This window comes from Cygnus olor, chromosome 3, assembly GCF_009769625.2.
Source record: "Cygnus olor isolate bCygOlo1 chromosome 3, bCygOlo1.pri.v2, whole genome shotgun sequence".
NCBI classification, from domain to species: Eukaryota; Metazoa; Chordata; class Aves; order Anseriformes; family Anatidae; genus Cygnus; species Cygnus olor.
The window spans coordinates 70,139,012-70,160,062 of NC_049171.1; the positions used below are offsets into that span (position 1 = coordinate 70,139,012).

At 42.0% G+C, this 21,051-nt stretch overlaps 1 protein-coding gene across 12 annotated transcripts in view; it reads right to left on the bottom strand.

The window, feature by feature from the left end:
• STXBP5 (syntaxin binding protein 5) overlaps positions 1–20,733 on the bottom strand; it is a 114,281-nt gene extending 93,548 nt beyond the window's left edge. For 3 of the 12 annotated variants that reach the window (XM_040550752.1, XM_040550748.1, XM_040550745.1), the window contains exons 1-2: positions 19,783–20,138; positions 18,016–18,113 (exon numbers count right to left, since the gene is read on the bottom strand). In XM_040550752.1, coding sequence (XP_040406686.1) covers positions 18,016–18,113; positions 19,783–19,935 — 251 coding nt within the window. In that variant the 5' untranslated portion in view covers positions 19,936–20,138. Of the gene's footprint in view, positions 1–18,015; positions 18,114–19,782; positions 20,143–20,501 lie in introns of those variants that run through there. The other 9 variants (XM_040550756.1, XM_040550753.1, XM_040550750.1 and 6 more) reach the window with 8 other exon arrangements.
• Between the last annotated feature and the right edge of the window lie 318 nt (positions 20,734–21,051).

Sequence of the window (21,051 nt, forward strand, 5' to 3'; positions counted from 1 at the left end):
GGTTGTGAAGGTTTTTTTTTTTTTTTTTTTTTTTGATAGTTTAGAGAATCTGCTCATCTTTTAACCTTGTGCACTTCCAGTTCCCATCATATTCCATGTAATATCTGGTATTTAAAGCAGTGCTCATCTGCCCTGCTATCACAAGAATGTTTTAGTTCTTTGTAACCTGCTAGTAATTTTTAAGGCTGAAGAATTATTTTGTTCAAGTTCGACAGAAAGGAAGAAGTCTTGCAGATCACGTTTTCCTGTAAGGTTTATGAAAATAGGAAGCTGAGAAGAGAGGAGAAACCCAGATTAGATGCATAGCCTACCAAAAGGGCCAGCATTACCTCAATATCCTAAAATAGAGGCTCTGCATAAAATGTTGCAGTCATGGAAAACTGTTACACACACCGTTAACAACAGTTACCACACACAGGGTAATTCTATTACAAGAGAGAGCCATATGATACCAGGTTTCACAGATTAAGTGTCTCAGCTTTTTTTTCCCCAGATAAAGGTAAAGGAATACCCACATCCTTTAACTCTCTTCCTATAACTGAAGCTGTTCCAGTCCCAGGAAAGGGGAAACAGCACTCTTCACACGACAGCTTGAAGGAAAACATACATGACAACCTGCATCTCTGGCTAAAAAGCACAGAAGTATACCTGTTTATGCTGCCCAGCTCTTCCAAGGTTCCTCCACAATCCTGCAGCTTAAATGAAGTTTCTAGCACAAATTCTACAAGAATGACATTGTCTTCAAAAAAGCCTGCACTGAAATTTAATAGTTTGAAATCTGATTTATGAGAATATGAGGAGCAAGGAAAGGGTCAACACGGGGGGGAAGAAAGCTGAGCATTTGTCTTGCTGCATAGTCTTAGAAAAGCTGCAGAAGCAAAGACTAGAGCTTTTCCTTTCTACGCAGAGTGCTGCTGTGTCCTTTGCTACCAGTCTGCTCTCCAAATGCCAAAAGAGATCATTTCCACCCCTTCTCCCCCTCACTTGTCCCCACTTTTTTTTAAATGATAAAGAGAAAGAAGGAAAGATAAATACCAAGGCTGTACAAAGATCTACTTGAAGAGAAATCCAGCTGGATTCTTCAAGAAATTGTTAACTTTAATTGCATTTTTACCTTTTTAACTTGTTAAAGTAAAAAACTAAGGAAGTTTGGATTGGCTTTTGAGCATTTCAGTTCCAACTGGAATCTTTTCAGCAACTCATTTGCTCCTGAGAACCGCTCCAAGAGATGGAAACAACCACTGTTCTACCTATTACAAGTCAGTGATTCTAAAAAAGAATAGTTGCTATTATCATTACTAGTCCCAGTACTACTTCCACCCCAGCCCCCCCCCAAAATTTAAACACTTGCTGTTTGTAGTAGACTATCAAACCAGTTCAGAGCTTTACTGAGGTTTTAATTTCAAAGCCTGAAGTTACAGATGCCAGAGGGTTTCTCACCTTTTGTAGGTAACTTTCCAGCTGTAGAAAACAGTGCTGCAGAAATGCCACAACAGGAAAATATCCAGGGGCTCAGACAAAAGCAGAGATCTCTGGAACAGGACTCCCCACGCAAACTCAAAAAGGTTTCTAAGCAACAAATTCAGCCCTTTAAACTGAATCCAGCCTAGGAAGTTAAGACCTGCTTCATGTCAGGAGAACCTGCATTGATACAGTGTAATTCACTGCTTTAAATGTTCCAATTAAAACTTTAAAAAACAAAACAAACAAAAAACACCGAATATTACATGGATTCTTATTACTCAGCAATAATAAGAAAGTGAAATTACTTGTTAGGCTTCATTTCTGTAACGCCTTCCATCAAAAAATATTCCAGGAAACCGCTGATGCAACTCTTAGCCAAATACTGAAATCACTAGAGGTTGCAACACGTAGTAGTTTTACATATGCTTTGCATGGGACGCTCAGATATAAGATGATGCAATAAGCATTTAAGTTGGTTTCTGTCATACTGCGATGATGTTCTTAAACATATGCTAGAAGGAAAAAAAATAAAAACAAGGGGGAAAACTTTTTTCCCCAAGAATTAGGTAGAAAAGTTCAAAGAGAATAAATACCATCTTTACAAGATACCATTCAGAGTTTATTACTTCCTTCAGATGTGGGCATACTAGAATGGCAACCCTTTAAGCAGGAACAAGCAACCCTGTTGTACACATACAGTTCTTAGCAGATCTGTGGGAACTGAAAAAAATGAAGAAAAGGATTAGCCTCCCTGCTAGTAAAGAATTCCACTCGAGCTAAACTCAAGTCAGACATGTATAAAGAAAAAAAAGCTGTCTTCCCCTACAAAAAGAAACTTTATTGGGCAAACTGCCTGCAGACTCATTTTATTTCTTTCAAGCACTACAAGTCTGGAAGTGTTTTGCCTGCAATCCCAACTAGTTTTGCATCCAAGGGCTACAAACAAAACCTGTTTAATATACTAGCACAACAAGTCTGATTACTACTCAGTTTTCCCATGAATGGCCAAGGTCCCAGCTCCAGCCTCCAGGAAAGGCTGATTAATCAAGAATCACCAACAAATCCCCCCACACATTCCAAGTCCGTGCAACTCTAAGCCTGGGAGAGCAGGTCTTCTTCAAAGATGCTCTGCCATCAACAGGGCTGCACAGCACAGCACAGACAAAGAAACGTGTCAATAGAATCAAGTGCCATCTCTTCCCACAGGCCACATACATAAGCAAATTTGATCCTCCCTGAATCAGAAAAGAAAGAAGAAAGTTTGATTATTAGGCCCAGACTACTTGAGATAGTTGCCAAGAGCATATCTGAGCTGGGTGCTGGAAGAGGCCACTCACCAACAAGTGCTATGATTAACTGACAAAAGCAGCACTGTACCAATGAACACTCAAAAACTGAAACAGTATTTTTGAAGTGACACCATGAGAAAAAAAAAAAATCACCTACAGACAGAAAACTGCAAACATTTATGATAAAGACAGACCAACTATTCTTTTTTGAAAGATAAACAGATTACTTCTACTAACCAAAATTTCCCGACATACAAAACAGCAACACTCTTCTCAAGGAGAACAATCTCCTCAAATACAAGTGAGAAAGGAACACTATTTAAGACCCCCAGATTGCAGTCACACAGGGACAAAAATGACACAGAGAACAGCAATTTTATAAAATGGCTACTAATAAAGACAACCACAGAAGTAACAAGGAGTAACAGATAGTCGAGCACTGAGCTATTAAGATACTTGAGGTTGCTTGGTGCTTCAAAAGTTATTAGTAGGAACTGAAAATATTTATAGAGATTCAGCGTTCCTCACGCAGACTGCATTTACACTGGTCATCTTAAGGTGTTTTAAAAAGACTAGCAAGTATCCCCAACTGAGTAATTTCATTAGGAGTAAACCTCCCCCCAAATTAAGTACATTTGTAACATTTACAATAACATGCTTTTTAATATAATAGATGAGAGATTTCAGAATACAGTTGTGTTTTGGTTTTTTTTTTTTTTTTTTTAGAAAGGGTATTTGTGTTTTTTTTCTTTGTAGAACAAACCAAGTTTAGAACAGAAAACACATCTATCATCATTGATGTCAAATTTGGGTACAACTACTGTCATAAGATGCTATCATGTTTTAAGAGTGGCACAAAGTAGCTTTCCCCCCTCAAATCTTACAACACTACTAGCTTCTGACCTTGCTTTGCACTCTGTTCTAATTGCAATAAACTCAGCTACAGCCCAAAAAAAAAAAAAAAGAGCAGGAACATTATCAGATCACAGCGTGATTATCACATTCAAGTTTCCATGCCAGCTTCTTTGACATCAAAACTCACCAGTATGCCACACCAATACCTTTGGTGTTTTACATTACGCCATACCACAGAAATTGTTTCATCAGCTCTTTAGGCATCAGACAAATTTGCTTAAGCGGCAAGGATTATCCCCTTGCCACTAGACAGTACAGGCTTAGAGAATTTTAATCTGTGCGCTGTAAAAACAATCGCCATGCAAAATACTGAGTTGAAATGAAGACGTGTGTGCAGCCACACAGCTAAGGATGTCTTTCCTCTGACAGGAGCCAGCCGAAGACCACAGAAACCACTGCACCAACTCAAACCAGAGGCCCACACAGTCTGGCACCGTCCCCTACACCATCACTATGTGCTACGTAAGAACAGCACACAAACATGGCCACTTTTTGCAGCCTATTCTTTTTCTACTTCCAAACCACCCTCAGGACTGCTGAATCAGGTATGTTAGAGGGCAATCCCCATCTAGTCCTTGTAGCATGTGCTTATAGACCCAGTGGCTCCAAGTCTGTTCATTCCCCTCCTGACTGCACTGGCACAACCTGCCTCCACCACCTCCTACAGCAGCAAATTCCACTACTCGTCATATTCAGACTGAAAAATGCTTTCTACCATCTCTTTTACATCAGTCTAGAACTATGTTAGTGAATGCTCCCTAGTTGTTGTACTGTGGAATTCGCTGAATGACAGCTCAGCATGCACTTTAACCACTCTCCTCTTGACTTTACAATCCTTGATCACATTTACCCCTTCTCCTCTTCTCTAAACTGAAGAAACCAAGCTTTTTTTTTTTTTAATCTTCTCGTAAGGCAGCCTTTCTATTCTCAATCATTTCAGCTTCCCTCCTCTAAATCCATGCCACCTTTCATAAAATGCAGAAACCAGAGAAACACAGGACTCACAATGTGGGCACACCACTGTTTAATACAACAGCCAAGTGATCCTTCTTTTTGTTCACTATGCTCTTCCACGTGTCTTGGGCAAATTTGGTAACAACAAACCAAAAAGCCAAGCTTCAGTAGCTGGTTCAGAGAGAACACACAGGCCACTCACTGATTTGGAGGTTTGTACTTCAACTTCTGCAACCAGTACGTGTCAAAGATCTAGTTTAAGCCAATCCTATTTTACTTTAGTGTATAATACACATTACATTTATATAACACTTAGTGTATTACATGTTTCTAAACATATTTAATATATTATATTCAAGTAAATATTCAGTTGAATTCAAAGAGGTGAATTGCTATGAAATTATACCCAAGACTTAAGAATTAAACATTTATGTAGCACTCTTGGAATTGAAGTAGAATCTCCCAAGTTTCTGCAGCCTCACTAGGAACTGATCTTTTTCCTCATGTCAGTCCTGAAAATAGAGGAAGACTACGTTTGTGAAGGAAAACACAACTTTAACCTGAAAGCCTGAAGGTAGGCAACAAGCACTTGATTTTTTTCTTGTTTTAGAAGCTATCCTTATTAAAAAGGGTTTCTGTAAAGTAACAGCTAAGTCTGTAAGTATTCTACCCAGGTCAGGGTCAACTAGACATAGAGAAGCTAAGGTCATTTTTGAGCACTTCAGGGATAAAAGCCTGCCCATAACCTCGACAAAGTTGTAAGGATTTCTACAACTTCTGTCAAATGAAATGAAATGCACCGGGTACTTCTCTTGCAGCCAGCTCCTGTTTGCCTGGAGGAACTGGAGAGTTGGACTCAGTGATCCTCGTGGGTCCCTTCCAACTCTGGATATTCTATGATTTTATGAAGTAGTAACACTGACCACCTGTAGTGCTTACTATGCCAAGGCAGATGCCCTGACCCTCAGGTGCAACAGTACTAACAGCTTAATTTTTAGCTATTTTAGAACAGAGCAAACCTATTAAGATTACAATTTTTAGTGACTACCAAATACTTGCATTTAAACTACACAATACCACCACTGGCCGCTTTGGAATTCTAATCACTGGTATTATAATTGATCTAGCTTTAAATCAAAAGTCCACTCTAAATACAGCAGGGGACCAAACAGATACCAATGCATTCAAATATTTAACATTAACCCTCAAATTGTAGTCCTATGTACCTGCAGATCAGTAAAGGTTAGTTTCTACTGCAGAGCTGTGTTTGCAAACTGCAGCAACAGAAGCCTTTATGGCTGTTAACACTAGTACTACATTGTATGTGTTACAAGCAACTTCCTTGCATTAAATACGTCTTCGCTAAGTTTAAGTCACTTTTTCTGTAGAAAACTATAGGAGGTAAAGAGGCTGCACAAATGCCCTTGAAAACCTGGGCAGGAAATGATAGAATTCACTGTTAGTTATGCACAACAAGACCATCGTGAAATACTGGAACTGCTTCTGTTTATTTGCTAAAATGCAAAACTGCAGTTCTTCAGTATTTTCTAAGTGAACTTCACTGTTACTACCTTCTGGTGTGCTGCTCCTCCCACTAGGAATTGCCAGCAGAAAAAACGTATGATCCGAAGTTGGACAGCTTGTTCAGGAAAAGCCACCACCTCTCCACAATTTACCTCCACCCCCTGCCCCAAGAACAGCATTTATTTGATCTAGAAGCTACTGACAGAACATTCATACAGAAAACAAAACACACAGTTCTTTTAAACTGCCAAAGTTCTAAAGTTAAGCAGTTTTTGTCCTTTGCAACTGAAGAAAATAAGGTTATAAAAGTTAACTCCTGCTGCCCCTTCCTCACCGCATCCTCCTCAGCATGTATAAATTTCATTCTTCCATTCTATGTCACTGCACACTTGTTTTTTTTCCTTTTTAAACAGTCCCTCTCACTACTCAAGCAAATGGGACTATATTCACAGTACTGTGATACTTTCACAGGCAGTACCTGAAAGAAAATGGGTACAACAGTCAAGTACCCTGTGTCAACAGCCACATACACTGTAGAGAATTGGAAAAAAAAAAGTTTTGAACCTATATGCTTTTTGTTTGCTTTGTTGTTGTATTTATTTATTAACAGTTACAAGTATAAAATAAGTTTTAAAAAGCAGAGTATTCTATGGGAATGGCTGCTATTTGAACACTATTTCCTTTGGCCAACAGCCTTTATGAAAACACAGGGACATTATCTTAAAGAGGTAGGCTATTCAATCTCCTTTCTCCAAGCTCAGCAAACTCACCAGGATTTCTTCCAAAAATGTTGCGCTTGCCACCTAATTATTTTAGCAAATGAAGGTATATTCACCTTGCCAGCAAGAGATCTCATTATATTTAGTCACCTAAATAGGAATTTATTGGGCAGGGGTGTAGAGGGAAGAGTTGTATTTTGCTTTTCTAGGTGGCTTTGCTTTTTATCTGACATCTAAAGGTGGCTGTGAAACTAATTGCACTGTGCCAGTTTACTGCACAAGTTTCATACTTGTACAAAAGGGAATGCTGTGCAAATTGTTATGCAGCTCACTCTGCATATTAATAAGCATCACTAAAGCTTTAATACCAACACTACAAAGTTCAGTCAGGAATGTTTTTCAACTGTGAAGATGAACATCTGTTCTGTTTAACAAGGTAGTAACACTGGATAGAGCATATGCTAAAAAATACAAGCATGTTAATCCTATCAATTTAACATCAAGTGATCACAAAAATTCAGCATTCTATTCTTTTTCCCTAATGAGCAAGTACAAAAATGCAAGTTGCTTTTGTCCATCTGCTGCTGAGCTGGTGTTACTAGGCCACAAAGCGGCAGGACCTTCAGCAGAAGAGGCAATGAAAAGCATTAGATACCAGTTGGATTACCTCTTTAGTTGGCTGTTCCCTAGGTGTTAAATATTTCATTTTAGCATGAACCAAAGATCTAGTGTTAATCGAACACATACAGAGTACATGCCTGGAAGCAGCTTCAAGAGGCTACGCAATGCACCTCTCTGCTTGAAACAGCACCAATCACAGGAACTAAAGCAGTAGCTCACCAAGCAGAGCCACAAGGGCCTTGCTTTGGACCTGCATCCTTTCTTTAGTTACTTGCTTTCCAAAGCTAAGGCAGCTCCTGTGGATACTTTTCAAGACAATACAGGAGCAGGGTGAGACAATTAGGTCTTGGGAGAAACCTCATGAAAGGGTAAGTCTGGTCTACAGTCTTCTTGGTGGAGAACCTGAGAGTCTCTCCCCCTCCCCTCTCCAACCGTGCTGCTCTCATGAGCACTGCCGGTTTGAGCGGGACCTGCTAAGAATTATTCTGGACATGGAAGTAGTGGCCACTGCAATTTTCCTCATCTAATTATGAAAGGAAAATAAGATTTGAGTTGCCCAGACAGAAAACAGATTGTCACTACCTCGTTAAGACATTTATTAAACAAAAATCCAATGACATTCAGTAAAATTAACAGATAAAGAAGAGTAGCCTTAGTTATTCCTATCAAGGATAAACTTCCCTGTAGAACAGTGATCAGGTAGACAACTTTGCAAACTGCAGTGCTTCATACTGCACAGCACTTGGTCAAGTATTTCAAGATCAGAGTCACTCACTACAAAAAAAATTTTCATAGGCTTTAATTAGCTCAGTCAATATAACCTTACATTTCTCAGAACATTTCATCTTGCACTTTGTTTTCTGCACTAGCAGGAAACACACATTTCAAGTTTCACCTACCTTCACTAATCTTGACATTTAAGATAAGGATTTTTCATTCACTCTGAATTTTAAGTACAGAAACACCAATGCAGAGTAGAATTACAGTGGACAGATGACTGGGGAAGCTGTATCCTGAATGCAAGTGAAAAAAAAATCACCTAATACAATTTAAGCTGTATCAATTTCTGAGTTAAGACTGATTTTATCTCAATATAAGCACTATCAATACCTAGCATACTTTTTTTTTTTTTTTAAAAAAAAAAAAGGAATCTTACGGATTTAAGATAGACTAGGTCTGTGCAGGAAGTGATTAAATTAGAACTATGCAGACCAGGGCTTTCATCAGGTTGTACAGATCTCAGACATAAAAGCAGGCATCTCTTAGCAAGGAGAGATTTTAACTGCAACACAAAATGGTTCTCATTTGTGGCAGAGTCTCAAACAGAACATCAGTGTGTCAGATCAGACTAAACGATAGCCACGGAAGAAGTACTTTCATGAAACCACTGTAAAAATCAACATGAATCTGGATTCAGTATGAATCTCTAGAGGTTGACAGAATTGCTACATATTTGAGAATTCAACTAATAGGGAATTTACCACTCCACCATAATCTTCATTAGTGAATATTTCAGTTGTAGCTATTTCCAAGACTCATTTTACACTGTGCCTAAATTCAGTGACGCAAATATCACTGCCAGTACTTTAAGTTACGTTGTTAGACCTTTACGTGTATTTGCACTGGAAGTCAACACCAGTAGTAACTTAGTGTTCCCTTTGATAAACACAAGCTGTATTATTATTATTTTCAAGTGCCTACAACAGAAGTGTTGACACAAAAGGTCACTTAAGTACCACCAGCTGAATACTAAGAGGCTATGCCAAGGCATAGCCCTGATTAGCACTCAAGTATCAATTACAATACTACAACTCAAACTTAAGTTCAGTAAAATAAGATAACTTCAAAAGCCGATGGAAGTGTACTGGAAGCGGGCAGGCAATGCACTCTCATACACAGTCTTGGTTCACGAGTACCATAAACTTTTTTCTCAGGTCAGCACACAAATAAACGCTCTGTGTGTCAAAGAACTAGATCTCTGGAGAATTAGAGTCTTGTTTACTTAACCAGATGTACTTTGCAGGTCTAAGAATCAGCATTTTTCAAATAAATTACCATGATCAGTTCAATGGTGCACTCCAGGGTGGGTCACATCAAGAATAGCAAAAAGAAAAGAGAAGACCCAGGGGATTAAAGACTTACTGCAACATTTACTCTCTCAGAGCTGCTAAGGGCTTTTTTTTTTTTTTTTTTCCAAATGCAAAACCATTGCCAGACAGCTAAGATTAAGGACAATGTTCCTAAAATTCAAGTTCTCCAGCATTGTTTAACTTCAAACAGGCATGTAACAATTTACAGGTTTGATTCTGTTTTTTTCACTGAAGTGCTACAAAGACAACCCTACATAAACAAATGTTCTATGGGAACCCTGATAAAAAAAAATATTTTTTTTTAACTGTTCCAAAACCAGTAAAAAACACAGGAAAAAAAATATCAAGAAACAGATGTTCTAGAAGAGAAAGAAGATACATATAAAGTAGTAACTGAGGGCACTTCTGGTCACTTCAATTGGCTGGACAGTCACAATCAAAGAGCAATGAGTGGTGCTCCTCGGGGGTCAGTATTGGAACCAACACTGTTTAACATCTTTGTTGGTGACACGGACAGTGAAACTGAGTGCACCCTCCGCAAGTTTGCTGATGACACCAGGCTGTGAGGTATGGTCAACACGCTGGAGGGAAGGGATGCCATCTAGACAGAGCTGGATGGGCTTGACAGGCTGTGTGAACTTCATGAGGTTCAACAAGGCCAAGTGCAAGGTCCTGCACCTGGGCCAGGGCAATCCTGAGCACAAATAGAGGCCGGGCAGAGAATGGATTGAGAGCATCCCTAAGGAGAAGGATCTGAGATCACTGGTTGATGAGAAGCTCAAAATAAGCAGGCAGTGTGCGCTTGCAGCCCAGAAAGCCAACCATATCCTGGGCTGCATCAAAAGCAGCAGAGCCAGCACGGCAAGGGAGGTGATTGCCTCCCTCTGCTCTTGTGAGACCCCACTTGGAGTCCTGCATTCAGCTCAGGGGGCCGCAGCACAAGAAGGACATGGAAGTATTAGAATGAGTCCAGAGCAGGGTCACAAAGATGATCAAGAGGCTGGAGCACCCCTCCCATGACAGGCTGAGGGAGCTGGGGTTGTTCAGCCTGGAGAAGAGAAGGCTCTGGGAAGAAATTATAGCAGCCTTCTGGTGCCTAAAGGGGGCCCACAAGAAAGCAGGAGAGAGACTCCTTAACAGGGAGCATAGTGATAGGACAAGGAATAACAGCTTTAAACTAAAAGAGGGGAGATTTAGATTAGATATAAGAAAGAAATTATTCACTCAGAGGGTAGCGAGGCACTGGAACAGGTTACCCAGAGAAGCTGTGGATGCCCCATCCCTGGAGGTGCTCAAGGCCAGGCTGGATGGGGCTTTGGGCAACCTGGTCTGGTGGGAGGTGTCCCTGCCTACGGCAGTGGGGTTGGAATTGGATGGTCTTTAGCCAAAGATCATCCAACCCAAACCATTCTGTGATTCTATGATAACGGCACTCCGTTAGAATATTTGTGTGAAGAATGTGTGAAGAATGCCTTGTGAAATCTTTTTAAAAATACAGATGTACTGGACACTTAAAAGAAATCTAATGCAGTTACAAAATTTTTGTCAAACAGGAAGTTTTGTTAGAAAGAGCTTACGATCTTAATTTGTGTTTTCAAGCTTTATCACATCTCAAATCATAAGCCACTTCTGTTTTTCCAGCCATGACTACCAAAACTGCTCATTTCTTCTCCTGCAGCAATAATGCTATTTCAGTTCTAAAAGCCCTTCCACAGCAACTGAGAAAGAACAAATCCAGTAAAATGTCGAATGAAGAGTTGGGCACTGTACCAGAAACCTGAAAGCCTAAGCTAGGTCCCAGCTGCCTAATTCCCTGTTACATTTTACCCTAAAATTCTGGTTCAGTGCTGTGAGGACAAAAACCATCAGATCACAAAACCTGCATCACCTCAGCATTTCACAGACAGCTAGAAGGTCCGAGGAAACAGACCCTGCTGGTGCTATGGTAAAGCCTGCAGCCTTGAAAACTTCACTTGTTTTCCAGAAGATATTCCCTTCCCCAAGCTCACTATGACCCAGCAAGTTTCAGGTTGCAAGGCTACATCCATTAGGTTTCCACTTTGTCAGTAACATAGCTACAACAGGGATGAAAGTTTTCATTATAAAATTCATTTTCATAAACTATAGTATGAGATTTAATACAATTATACTTCAGGTATTTATGAACAACAGTGATCACTACAAGCTCTTGTTTAGAATTACAATACAAGAGACAATACTTCAAACAGATGATGCATTCAGTTTTCTTACTTTGATTAAGTATCACTAAGCCTCCCAGCACGAGTAATTATGAATTTTAAAAGTACACCATCCTATACATTATGAAGAATTCAGTCACAGCTTTCTCTCTGTAGGACTACCTCTCTATAATTCTTTGCATTTCTAAGAGTTAGACATCACACCGTATCATCATTTTGACCACATCTCATTCCAGTTTATCCAAAGGTTGGTTGATTTTCTTCATTTAGGGGATGGGGATTTTTTCCCCCCATCTGTATCAGAGCTAATGATATTCATGTGAACTAAGTGCTGCAAGATGTGATAAGAAATGTGGTAGCGTTTAAAGAAACGAAAATGTGATAAGATTAATGTATGCTACAACCAAAGTACTTTAAAAAAAACTCCTCCTCTACATGAATTGGGTGGTGAGGTATCCAAAAAACATTTTCTCATTAATAGGTAATCACGGAGTTGCTCTGGCATGACACTGCTGCAATATTTTTTAGAAGCTTTGCTGATGTACTCTTCTTCAAACAGAAACATTTGTTCAAAGTCCAGAAGAATGTGGGCATGGATTGAAACCATTCTCTTCCAACATCCACATGCCAAAAACCTGACATTCCAAAAAACATTAGTTTAGTTTGAGTTTAGTAGAATCACAGAATCATTTAGGTTGGACACGACCTCTCAAATTCATCTGATCCAGTCTCTCACTTGAAGCACTGCCAACTTCACAGTTGCCTGGTCTGAAAAACTGAAGTCTTCACTCTGAATGCTGCAAAAAGAACTCCAGTCATCTCCCCACTGCCCTTTTGAAGGAAGAAAGGGCAGGTATTCAGCTACTTCACAAAAAAAAAAAAAAACAACTCAAGTTGATATTTCAACAAGAGGGGAAAAAAAAGCAGACTTCCTTCTGTAGTTTGAACAATGCAAAGGAAATGAAAGTATTGTTAATGGATATAATGTCACAAGTTTAACATAGAAATTAGTTAGAACTTTAGAGACTTCACTGATTTGCTTGAATTTTATGGGTATACATCCACTGTAAAACTATTCAGATGCTGTAACAAACATTTCATCAGAAACTGCAAGGAACCACACATCCAGGCTTAGAGCTATTCTGATCAAAGAATTACAGTTGCAAAATCTTCTCACAAAGGCCAGAGAATGGAAGTCACAGAAAATAAGTTTTACATGCCTCAGATATATGAAAACTTCAGCCATTTGCTTACGTAAGAGACTTCTTTTACTGCTGAAAAGAATGGGGGGAAATGAACAGATGCTGACATTCAGAATGATTGGGATCTTCAGTTATTTAATGACGGAATGACAAACAACCTAATTTTTCTCCTTCCTGTGAACAGAGTTTGCAACAGGAAAAAACACTCTTTAAGTAAAGAACCTATTCTGTTTAGAAATAAAGACTCATGGCCAATTTGGTCTGTGTGGAAGGCATAACATTTACTCTACTGGTATCCCCTTCATTTTCAAGAACTTCTGGTGGAAATGGTGTTCTTCTTAGAATTCTCTCCCTCATGAGAAGCTGAGCTGCAAGCTGGAAATGCATGTTTTTCAAAGGAATGAAGCACCAACAGAAATACCGTATTCATGTTGGCAGACAATCAAAATGTGACTTACTTGATCTACTGTCCTAGTTTTGCTACTGAGAAATTAAAGCACAGAAAACTGAACTACCTTGTTTAAGACAGAGCAGTTATACAGCAGGCAGCAAGTTTCCTTCAAATTATCTGCTTTTGCTTCAAAGCTTATCCTACCTCCTGTCACAGTTAGCTGAGCTTCTCCGTTTGTTTTCAAGGCCAGAGCCTTGTACAACTAATAATATAAAGTTTTCAGGAAACATCATTCCAAACACAGGAAGATCCTGAAAAAGCGTTTTCCATGTTTATCAAATCTCTTCACTACACAAATGCTGTTGCAGTCAGGTCACATTTGACTCCTAAAGGGACTTTCAAGTAGGAGAGTGAGAGTAAATGAGAGCACAGAAGCAGGCCCATTACCCATGACACTGGAAGCCATCAGGATGTCACAGAACAGAGTTCGCCCCATTGCACCATGCAGGTAAGTTAGACCTTAAGTACATACACCCAGCTCATTAGAAGGTTTTGGTATGTGCTGGGAAAGCAAAACACAGATGGTTGTCATGCATGAAACTTCCTTAAAATTCTGAACTACGTGTCCTGTTGAAACAGTTCAGGTACGCTCAGGAAAGAAACAAAACATAGATGAACATTCTACAGCTTTATATCCAACACATCTGGGACAGGAGACCAGAAGGTGATAGCAACACTTGTAACAACAGCTAAATGGCGTTGCATATGGAGAAGCTGGTGAAACTGGCCTGCAGTGACAGGTGAGGTCCCCAGAAGCTTACGCTGCTGTTGAAGTTCGGTATGTATAAATAGTGAGAAAATTGTTCCTTGTGGGGAACACATTCACGAGCATCCAAAACTACAGCAAAGTAAGCCTGAGGTAGAAATTCCACACCTGAAGGCCAGGCCACCAGCCAAGACTCAAAACACCTCAACCAGCTAGAATGAGCATCCTTCGATCAACACAATGAACGCAGAGGAACAGCTAGATCACAGCAAGCGGATAATTGTGAGTGTGGACAAGATAAGCAAATTCAAGCTTTTAATGTTGCTCCAAAGTGCACTTCTGCTCTTGTTCCTATCACATCACTCAGTTTCTCCTGAAATACAGAACACAAAATTAAACTGTTCAATTATTTTCGACAGGTCCTAATGTCAGGGAGGATGTTCATGCCACCTGGCTGTTCTATGTCAAGTGCAGGAGGTCCAGGATCTGACACCTCTCCAGGTTTGTATTCTATTAAGCTATACACATTTTGTAACTTCTCCCAATACACAGGAAGGGGACCAAGATTTTCTCCATAGCTAAAAACAGAAAAAAAAAAAAAGGAAGAAGAGTCCTATTAACAGCTCAAAACGTTCCTTTTTATTAAGCAGTATCAGTCAGTCCCAGAAACACTTGCTACCTAAATCCCAGTCAGAAATATTTATAAGTAACTCCGGAAATGAAATCAAGTGTTTTTTTGTTGTTGTTGATTTATTTGTTGTTTTCAAATGGGTGGTGGGAGGATAAAGCCATATGCAGCTCAAATTAAGCTAGTGAATACTCCTAAACTACCACTTTGGTGACTTTCGTAAAAAAATAAAAAAGTCTTTCTACTACTATATGGACTTCTCTCCCTCTTAAAACTGCAAGGTCTAGAACCAACTGCTGGTCATGGGAATGAAATGGTGAATTTCTGTCTCTAGCATGCTAACTCACCAACTCCACAGTGCTCTTCTGATTTTAACTGGTCAAGCTTAGGATAGGGACAAACAATATTAGTAAAGTAGTAATCCTATTTCCAATCTGATTAGTGAAACATGCAACCTATACTTCAGTATTTCCATTTTCACAATTACATTGTGGACTCAGAGAGCTTAATACCATGTTGATGTTATTTTGTCTTTATTTACCTCTAATTGATAAATATACCAAATCAGTGAACTCCCATTTTATTTCTGTCCACAAATCCTGGTTCTTCAGAAAAAGCTTTAGTTCTACTCTGACATGTCACTGTACCAATAGCAGAGACAGCATTAAAATGCATTTTTTATTCCACTGGTGCTTACAGAGTCCTCAAAATTAAGAATGAGATGGGAGCACGACTAAGAAAATTTCTGTTCACATTAACCTTTTCTAGACAATACTTTAGTTAAAATAACTGAATTGAAAACTGCTCAAATACAGAGAACATGTTCTATAAAGGGACTAGCTCATAAATTGCTGTAAGTAAATCAGGGCTGTAGTATTCACTAGTATGTACAGAAATTAAATCTAAACCAGGTTAGTACATTTCTTAAGAGCACTTTATCTTTAATACCCTTTCAACAAAAAAAAAAAAAAAAACAACACCCCGTTGCTTCGCAATTACTCAGATCACCTAGTTGCAATAGAAAGGAACTGAAAGCCTGACAAGCTGCATCCATACCTGAAGACGCAAGAAAAACACTAATACCCAACTTGCATCCACCAGTAGACAATGAAGGAAGCATTATCCTTCCTTTACTTCTATACCCTCACAACAGAAGAAGAAAATCAGGATTGACTTTCCTTACACTTTTAGAATTTAGTTCTCAATGAACACCTCTTTATTCGCTCTCAGTCTTCCTAGTTCACACCTCGTTTCAATTAAGACACACTTCCACAGCTCTAAAGAGAGAGTGGCTCCCACTTACTTAGATTACATGCAATGAATCCTTGCATGTAATTTATCATTAGTAAAAGCCTCAGCAGGTAAGACATCCTACAGGTTACCTATAACTTTGTGGTTCAGTTTTTGTCCATGAGCAGTAAGGTGAAATAAACAGCTCTTGCAAGTTTCGCTCCTTCCCAGAGAGCCATCTTCCTAGGTTTCACAGGGCAGAAAGTGAGAGGCTGGTTTTACGTTTTGAGTGTATCTGAATCTACCCCCTCTGCCTGCATCTCTCCCTCCCCAAAAGCAAGTAATCACAGGAGATACAACTTCTGCAGCGCTGTTGGGTTACTGGGCTAACCCATCAGGCTAAACAGGGGGCGTTAAAACAGTTCTTCCAAGACTCAGTCAGTACTGAGACGGATACTGACCTTCACTAAGTTAGTGGAACACAAATGTTTCGGCCTCAGCATGAAACTTCTTCCCTTAGGAAACATTTTCTGTTCATGTTACTGCTTCCTCTCACAGCAACCGTTGCTTCCCTCACAATCCTGCTAGACTCCTCCTGATTACTTAGAAAGCAATTCGCACTCAGAAATGACAGGTGTAGTCACGGCTAAGCGACAAGAAATATGTTTTTAATCAAGTCATCATAAGGCAACCTACATCATCATATTGCCGTAAACTGCAGGCAAGTAAGCTCTAAGTAAGTGCATGTCGTTCTCTCCCTCCAACCCCAATCCTTACTTTTAGGTCTCATTTTGTTCTCTCATCTATTGTACCAATATGAGAGTAATTAAAACCAACAGAGCCTCGCATACCCTTCATTTTTCATTTAAATCAAATGCATCACCTTTTTAAAAACTAAAATTTATTAAGTGTAGTTTTGAATATTTTACTGAGAGCACTTCACAGTCATTACTGTTGACCACTGAGAGTTGAGAGATCTTGGGAGTTCATAACATTATAGACATCATACAAGTTACTTCAGTTCAGCCTCTTCTTTAATACTGAAGTTCTAACTTTTCAACTTGTAAAAGACAACCCTTTTAAGACAGTTAGCCTTAGACAGAACACTGATGTTAAGGAAGGAAACAAAATGTCCACTTGCAGAGTAACGTAATTAACAAAGGAAAGAGAATGATGAGATTTACCTGCAGTTTAAAAGAGAATTAACTCAATTTTTCTAGCAAGATGGCTAAGCCTTCTCCAAAAACGTCAGAATTTACACAATTCCAGGACAATAGAGAAATCAACTCATTCTACTCTGTTGAAAAGTAAGGTTTAGGCAATGTTAGTGTGGATTAAAGGATCTACAGGGCACCTTCTTTTAAAATAAGTTTAAACACGTATGTTATTATGTGCCTTGGGTGGTACAGTATGGATGTGGTACCATATGGCTACAAACATACAGACAGTTCACTTTTTTTTGAACAAGAAGTAGTAACGTTACTGTTGGTTTAGTCCATGAATTTAATCTGCTCATCTCTGTCAGTTACAAACTATTAGTGAAATACTGTTCCCGCACCCTTTAACATCCCCACTTAAAACTACTTTTTGGCAGTACAGAAGTAGTAAGAAGATCTACACTACTACAACATTTCTCTCAAGAGCAAGACAAAAAATAAATACAAGCAGCATGGAGTTTTATAATTCCAAAGGTTATAGCAGAAAATGAAACAGGCCCTCAGACACATCTCTTTTTAAAGCAGCTGACTGTGCTTCTAAATTGTCAGCGCATTGGTAATCCTCTACAAAACATATATATTAACTGCAGATAAGGAGGACTAAGCAGCCATACCTCATAGCATTAACACAACCTGAACTGACACACAACAAGCAGAACAGCCAGGCCACCCGCCACCAGAAAACAGAGCTTTTCCCCCCTTCTGCATACCTGGTTCCCACCACACATCTGAATAGCTCCAGCAGCTGAATCAAAACATCATTTGTGTGAGGTACGCTAATTTCCTTTTCAGAATATAAAAGGATACAGCCTTAATGCTCCAGTCTGAGTCCCGATGGCCAGTATTTTCTGAACAGGATCAAATGCCAGGGCTGAAGGTTGATAGGGGAAACCATGGCGCACAGTCTAACAAGTCAGAGCATCGTAGTAATGATGGGACAAGCAGCAGACCAAAAATAAACAGAATCAATATCATATGTTAGGGAATAGGATTCAGCATTAATCACATTTAAGAAAGGAACCAACAGATTGAAAATAACAGCTGTCCTATATGCACAAATTATAAAAGATTTTTTTTAAAGTTGGTCCAGTCATTCACCCTTGATCACCAAATGACAGTCATACTTACTGAAACTTAATGTGAATCTTGCATTATTTCTGTACAAAGACTGCATCAACATGACATTTTATTTTTCCATCCATGGCATTCTCTGACTACTCCTATTTTAGCCCTAAGAATGGCACTAAACCGTTAAAATCTGTGATGTTCCTACGAAGTTTGGCGACAAAGCCCGACTTGTTGTCCGAACTGTTACAAATTGCTACACCTGCTTGTCAGAGCTACCTCAATTTCACTCCAACAGGCCCCACATGACAGTGCAAACTCTCTCATCACCTTTACAAAAAAACAATAAAAAAAATCAACCCAACCTCCACAGAACATCACTCTCAACCTCTGCTTCCCTTCAAAACAAACTAAAAAACACTCCTGAAAATAGGCAAACAAAAAACATGCCACAAAAACAAAACAAAGCCCCCTTAACCAAGGGATTCTTTCTTAATATGAGGCAGTTGGCTCATTTTGGTTTCTGATTAGCCAAGACTAATTTGGTAATCGACCAAGCAACAACCCCATTACACTTCTCAGGCTGCAATTAATCAGAATCAAGAAAAACAAAAGCATTATCTATTCTGACTTCTACTATAGATGTATGCAACGTAAGCCATACAAACACTGGCTTTTCAACTGCAAAACCTCTAGTTTAACGCAGGGTTATTTTAGGACCTCATAAACGCATAGCAAACTTCTGATAGACTCCTTTTACTTCAGTCAAGTTGCAGGCATAGCTCACAACTCTCAGTGTTTCACAGTGAATAAAATCTAAGCAGTAATAGCCCTGCTCTTTCCTGTGTCCTTCATGAGCAACTTGTAAAAGTGGCAGGAACGCCTGCAATACTAGATAAAACAAGGAGGCGAATCCACAAACAAGCTCAGCCATACCAAGCTAGGCCACGGGTGCATTGTAAAGATAAAAATGGGTATTGATATTCAAATCAGTTTTTATTCCTCTAGGTACAGCTGGCGGATTAATTCGCTGCATCATTTTCCAAAAGCGTGCGGGCACTAACCGCAGTTATCGTATCACACGCAAGCAAATGAAAAAAAAAAAAAAAAAAAGGGAACTTTTCCTCCGTCTCTGGAGAACCTTTGCAACAGCAGCCCCGGCGACTTGGCAACACACTGCAGCCAAAGCACCACAAACGTCTACAGCCCCCTCCAGACGCAAAGGGAGCGGGGAGCCGCGTTCCCCGGCACGCAGAGCCCCAGACCCCCGTCCTCGGGGCCCGCCAGCGGAGCCTGCCGCTGAAAGGCCGCGATAACGCTGGGCATCCCTCCCTCCTCCATCCATCCATCCCTCCCTCCTTCATCCCGCTCTCCCCACGAAGCCCGGGCGCACCCCGCCGGCATCGAGCCCTGCAAGTCTCCGGGCAAGCTGCTTGCGGACACGGCCACCGCTTCTCCCCCCTGTCCCCCCGACCCCCTCAGGGCGCACCCCGAGGCCGCCGCGTTCACCTTGCAGAGCTGGAAGTGCTCGGACTGGAGCGTCTCCTGGATTTCGCTCTCCCGGTTGCCCGCCTGCTGCTGCTGCGCGGCGGACGACGCCGAGGCGGCGGAGGAGACCGCCGTCAGGCCGTCCAGCACCTTCCTGATGTTAAATTTCCTCATGGCTCGCGGCGGCGCCGAGGCAGACCCGAGCGGGGAGCGCCGCCGCCCGCCCCGCCGGCGGCAGACGAGCCCCCGCGGGAGGGCGACGCGCTAGTCCGGCAGCGCAGCGGCGCTCCTCATCGGGGCCCGGCGGCTGGAGCCAAGCAAACGGCGCCCGGTCAGCCCGCTGTGCCGCTGCCGCTGCCCGGCCCGGCCCCGCCCGCCGGGGGCTCACGGCTCGCCCCGGGCCCGCCCCGGCCCGTCCCACCCCGTCCCTCCCGTCCGCCGAGCCGCCCGCAGCCTCCGCGCCCGGCCGCGCAGCCGCCTCACATGGTGCCACCCGGCTCCCCGCCCGCCGCCGCAGTCCCTGCTCCCCCCCCACCCGCCGCCTCGCAGCGCCCTCCCCTCCCTCCCTTCAGTCCCGGCACCCTCCGCCCCCTCGGAGCTCCGTGTGCCGCCAGCCAGTCACCGCCGGGGCTTCTCCCGGCTGCTGCCGCCGCCCGCCCCCGCAGCCACCAGCCTCCCCCCACCCCTCCTCCTCCTCCTCATCCTCCTCCTCGGGCCGCCTGGCGGTCGCTCCCCCTTGCCTGACAACGCGGAAGCGCAGCGCCCCGGGGGGGCGGCGGCAGCGGCAGCAGCAGCAGCAGGAGGAGAAGGAGGAGCGGTGCCAGGGCTCGCAGTAGCCGCGCATGCGCTTCCAAAGGGCCGGCACCCGGATGTGGCGGTGGCCGTTCGGCCAGCAGCGCCGCGACGAGGGGAGCGGGCACCGGGGTCCGTGTGGGGATGGGGACGGGGCCGTCACGGCGGCGGGGGAGCGGGGACGGGAGCTTCGCGCCGCCTGTGGGCAGGGAGCAGGGGGCGGCGGTGTGCGGCTCCGCCGAGGAGCGCCGGCTGCCGGTGCGGCGGGGCTGTTAACGGCCGCGCTTCCTCACAGCCTCCCCCGACCGGCGCCGGCAGCGGCACGCAGCGTCAGGGGGCTCCAGGCTGCCGACCTGTGCTCTGCTTTTGTTTTCCCGTCATTAGTAGAGCGTATTCCTGGATTGTGCCCTTGGTGGCTCAGGTGGTGGTTGGTATTCCCCCCTCAATCATTTTATGTTGCTGAAGGCAACTACTATTCGTGACTCAGATCATTGAAGT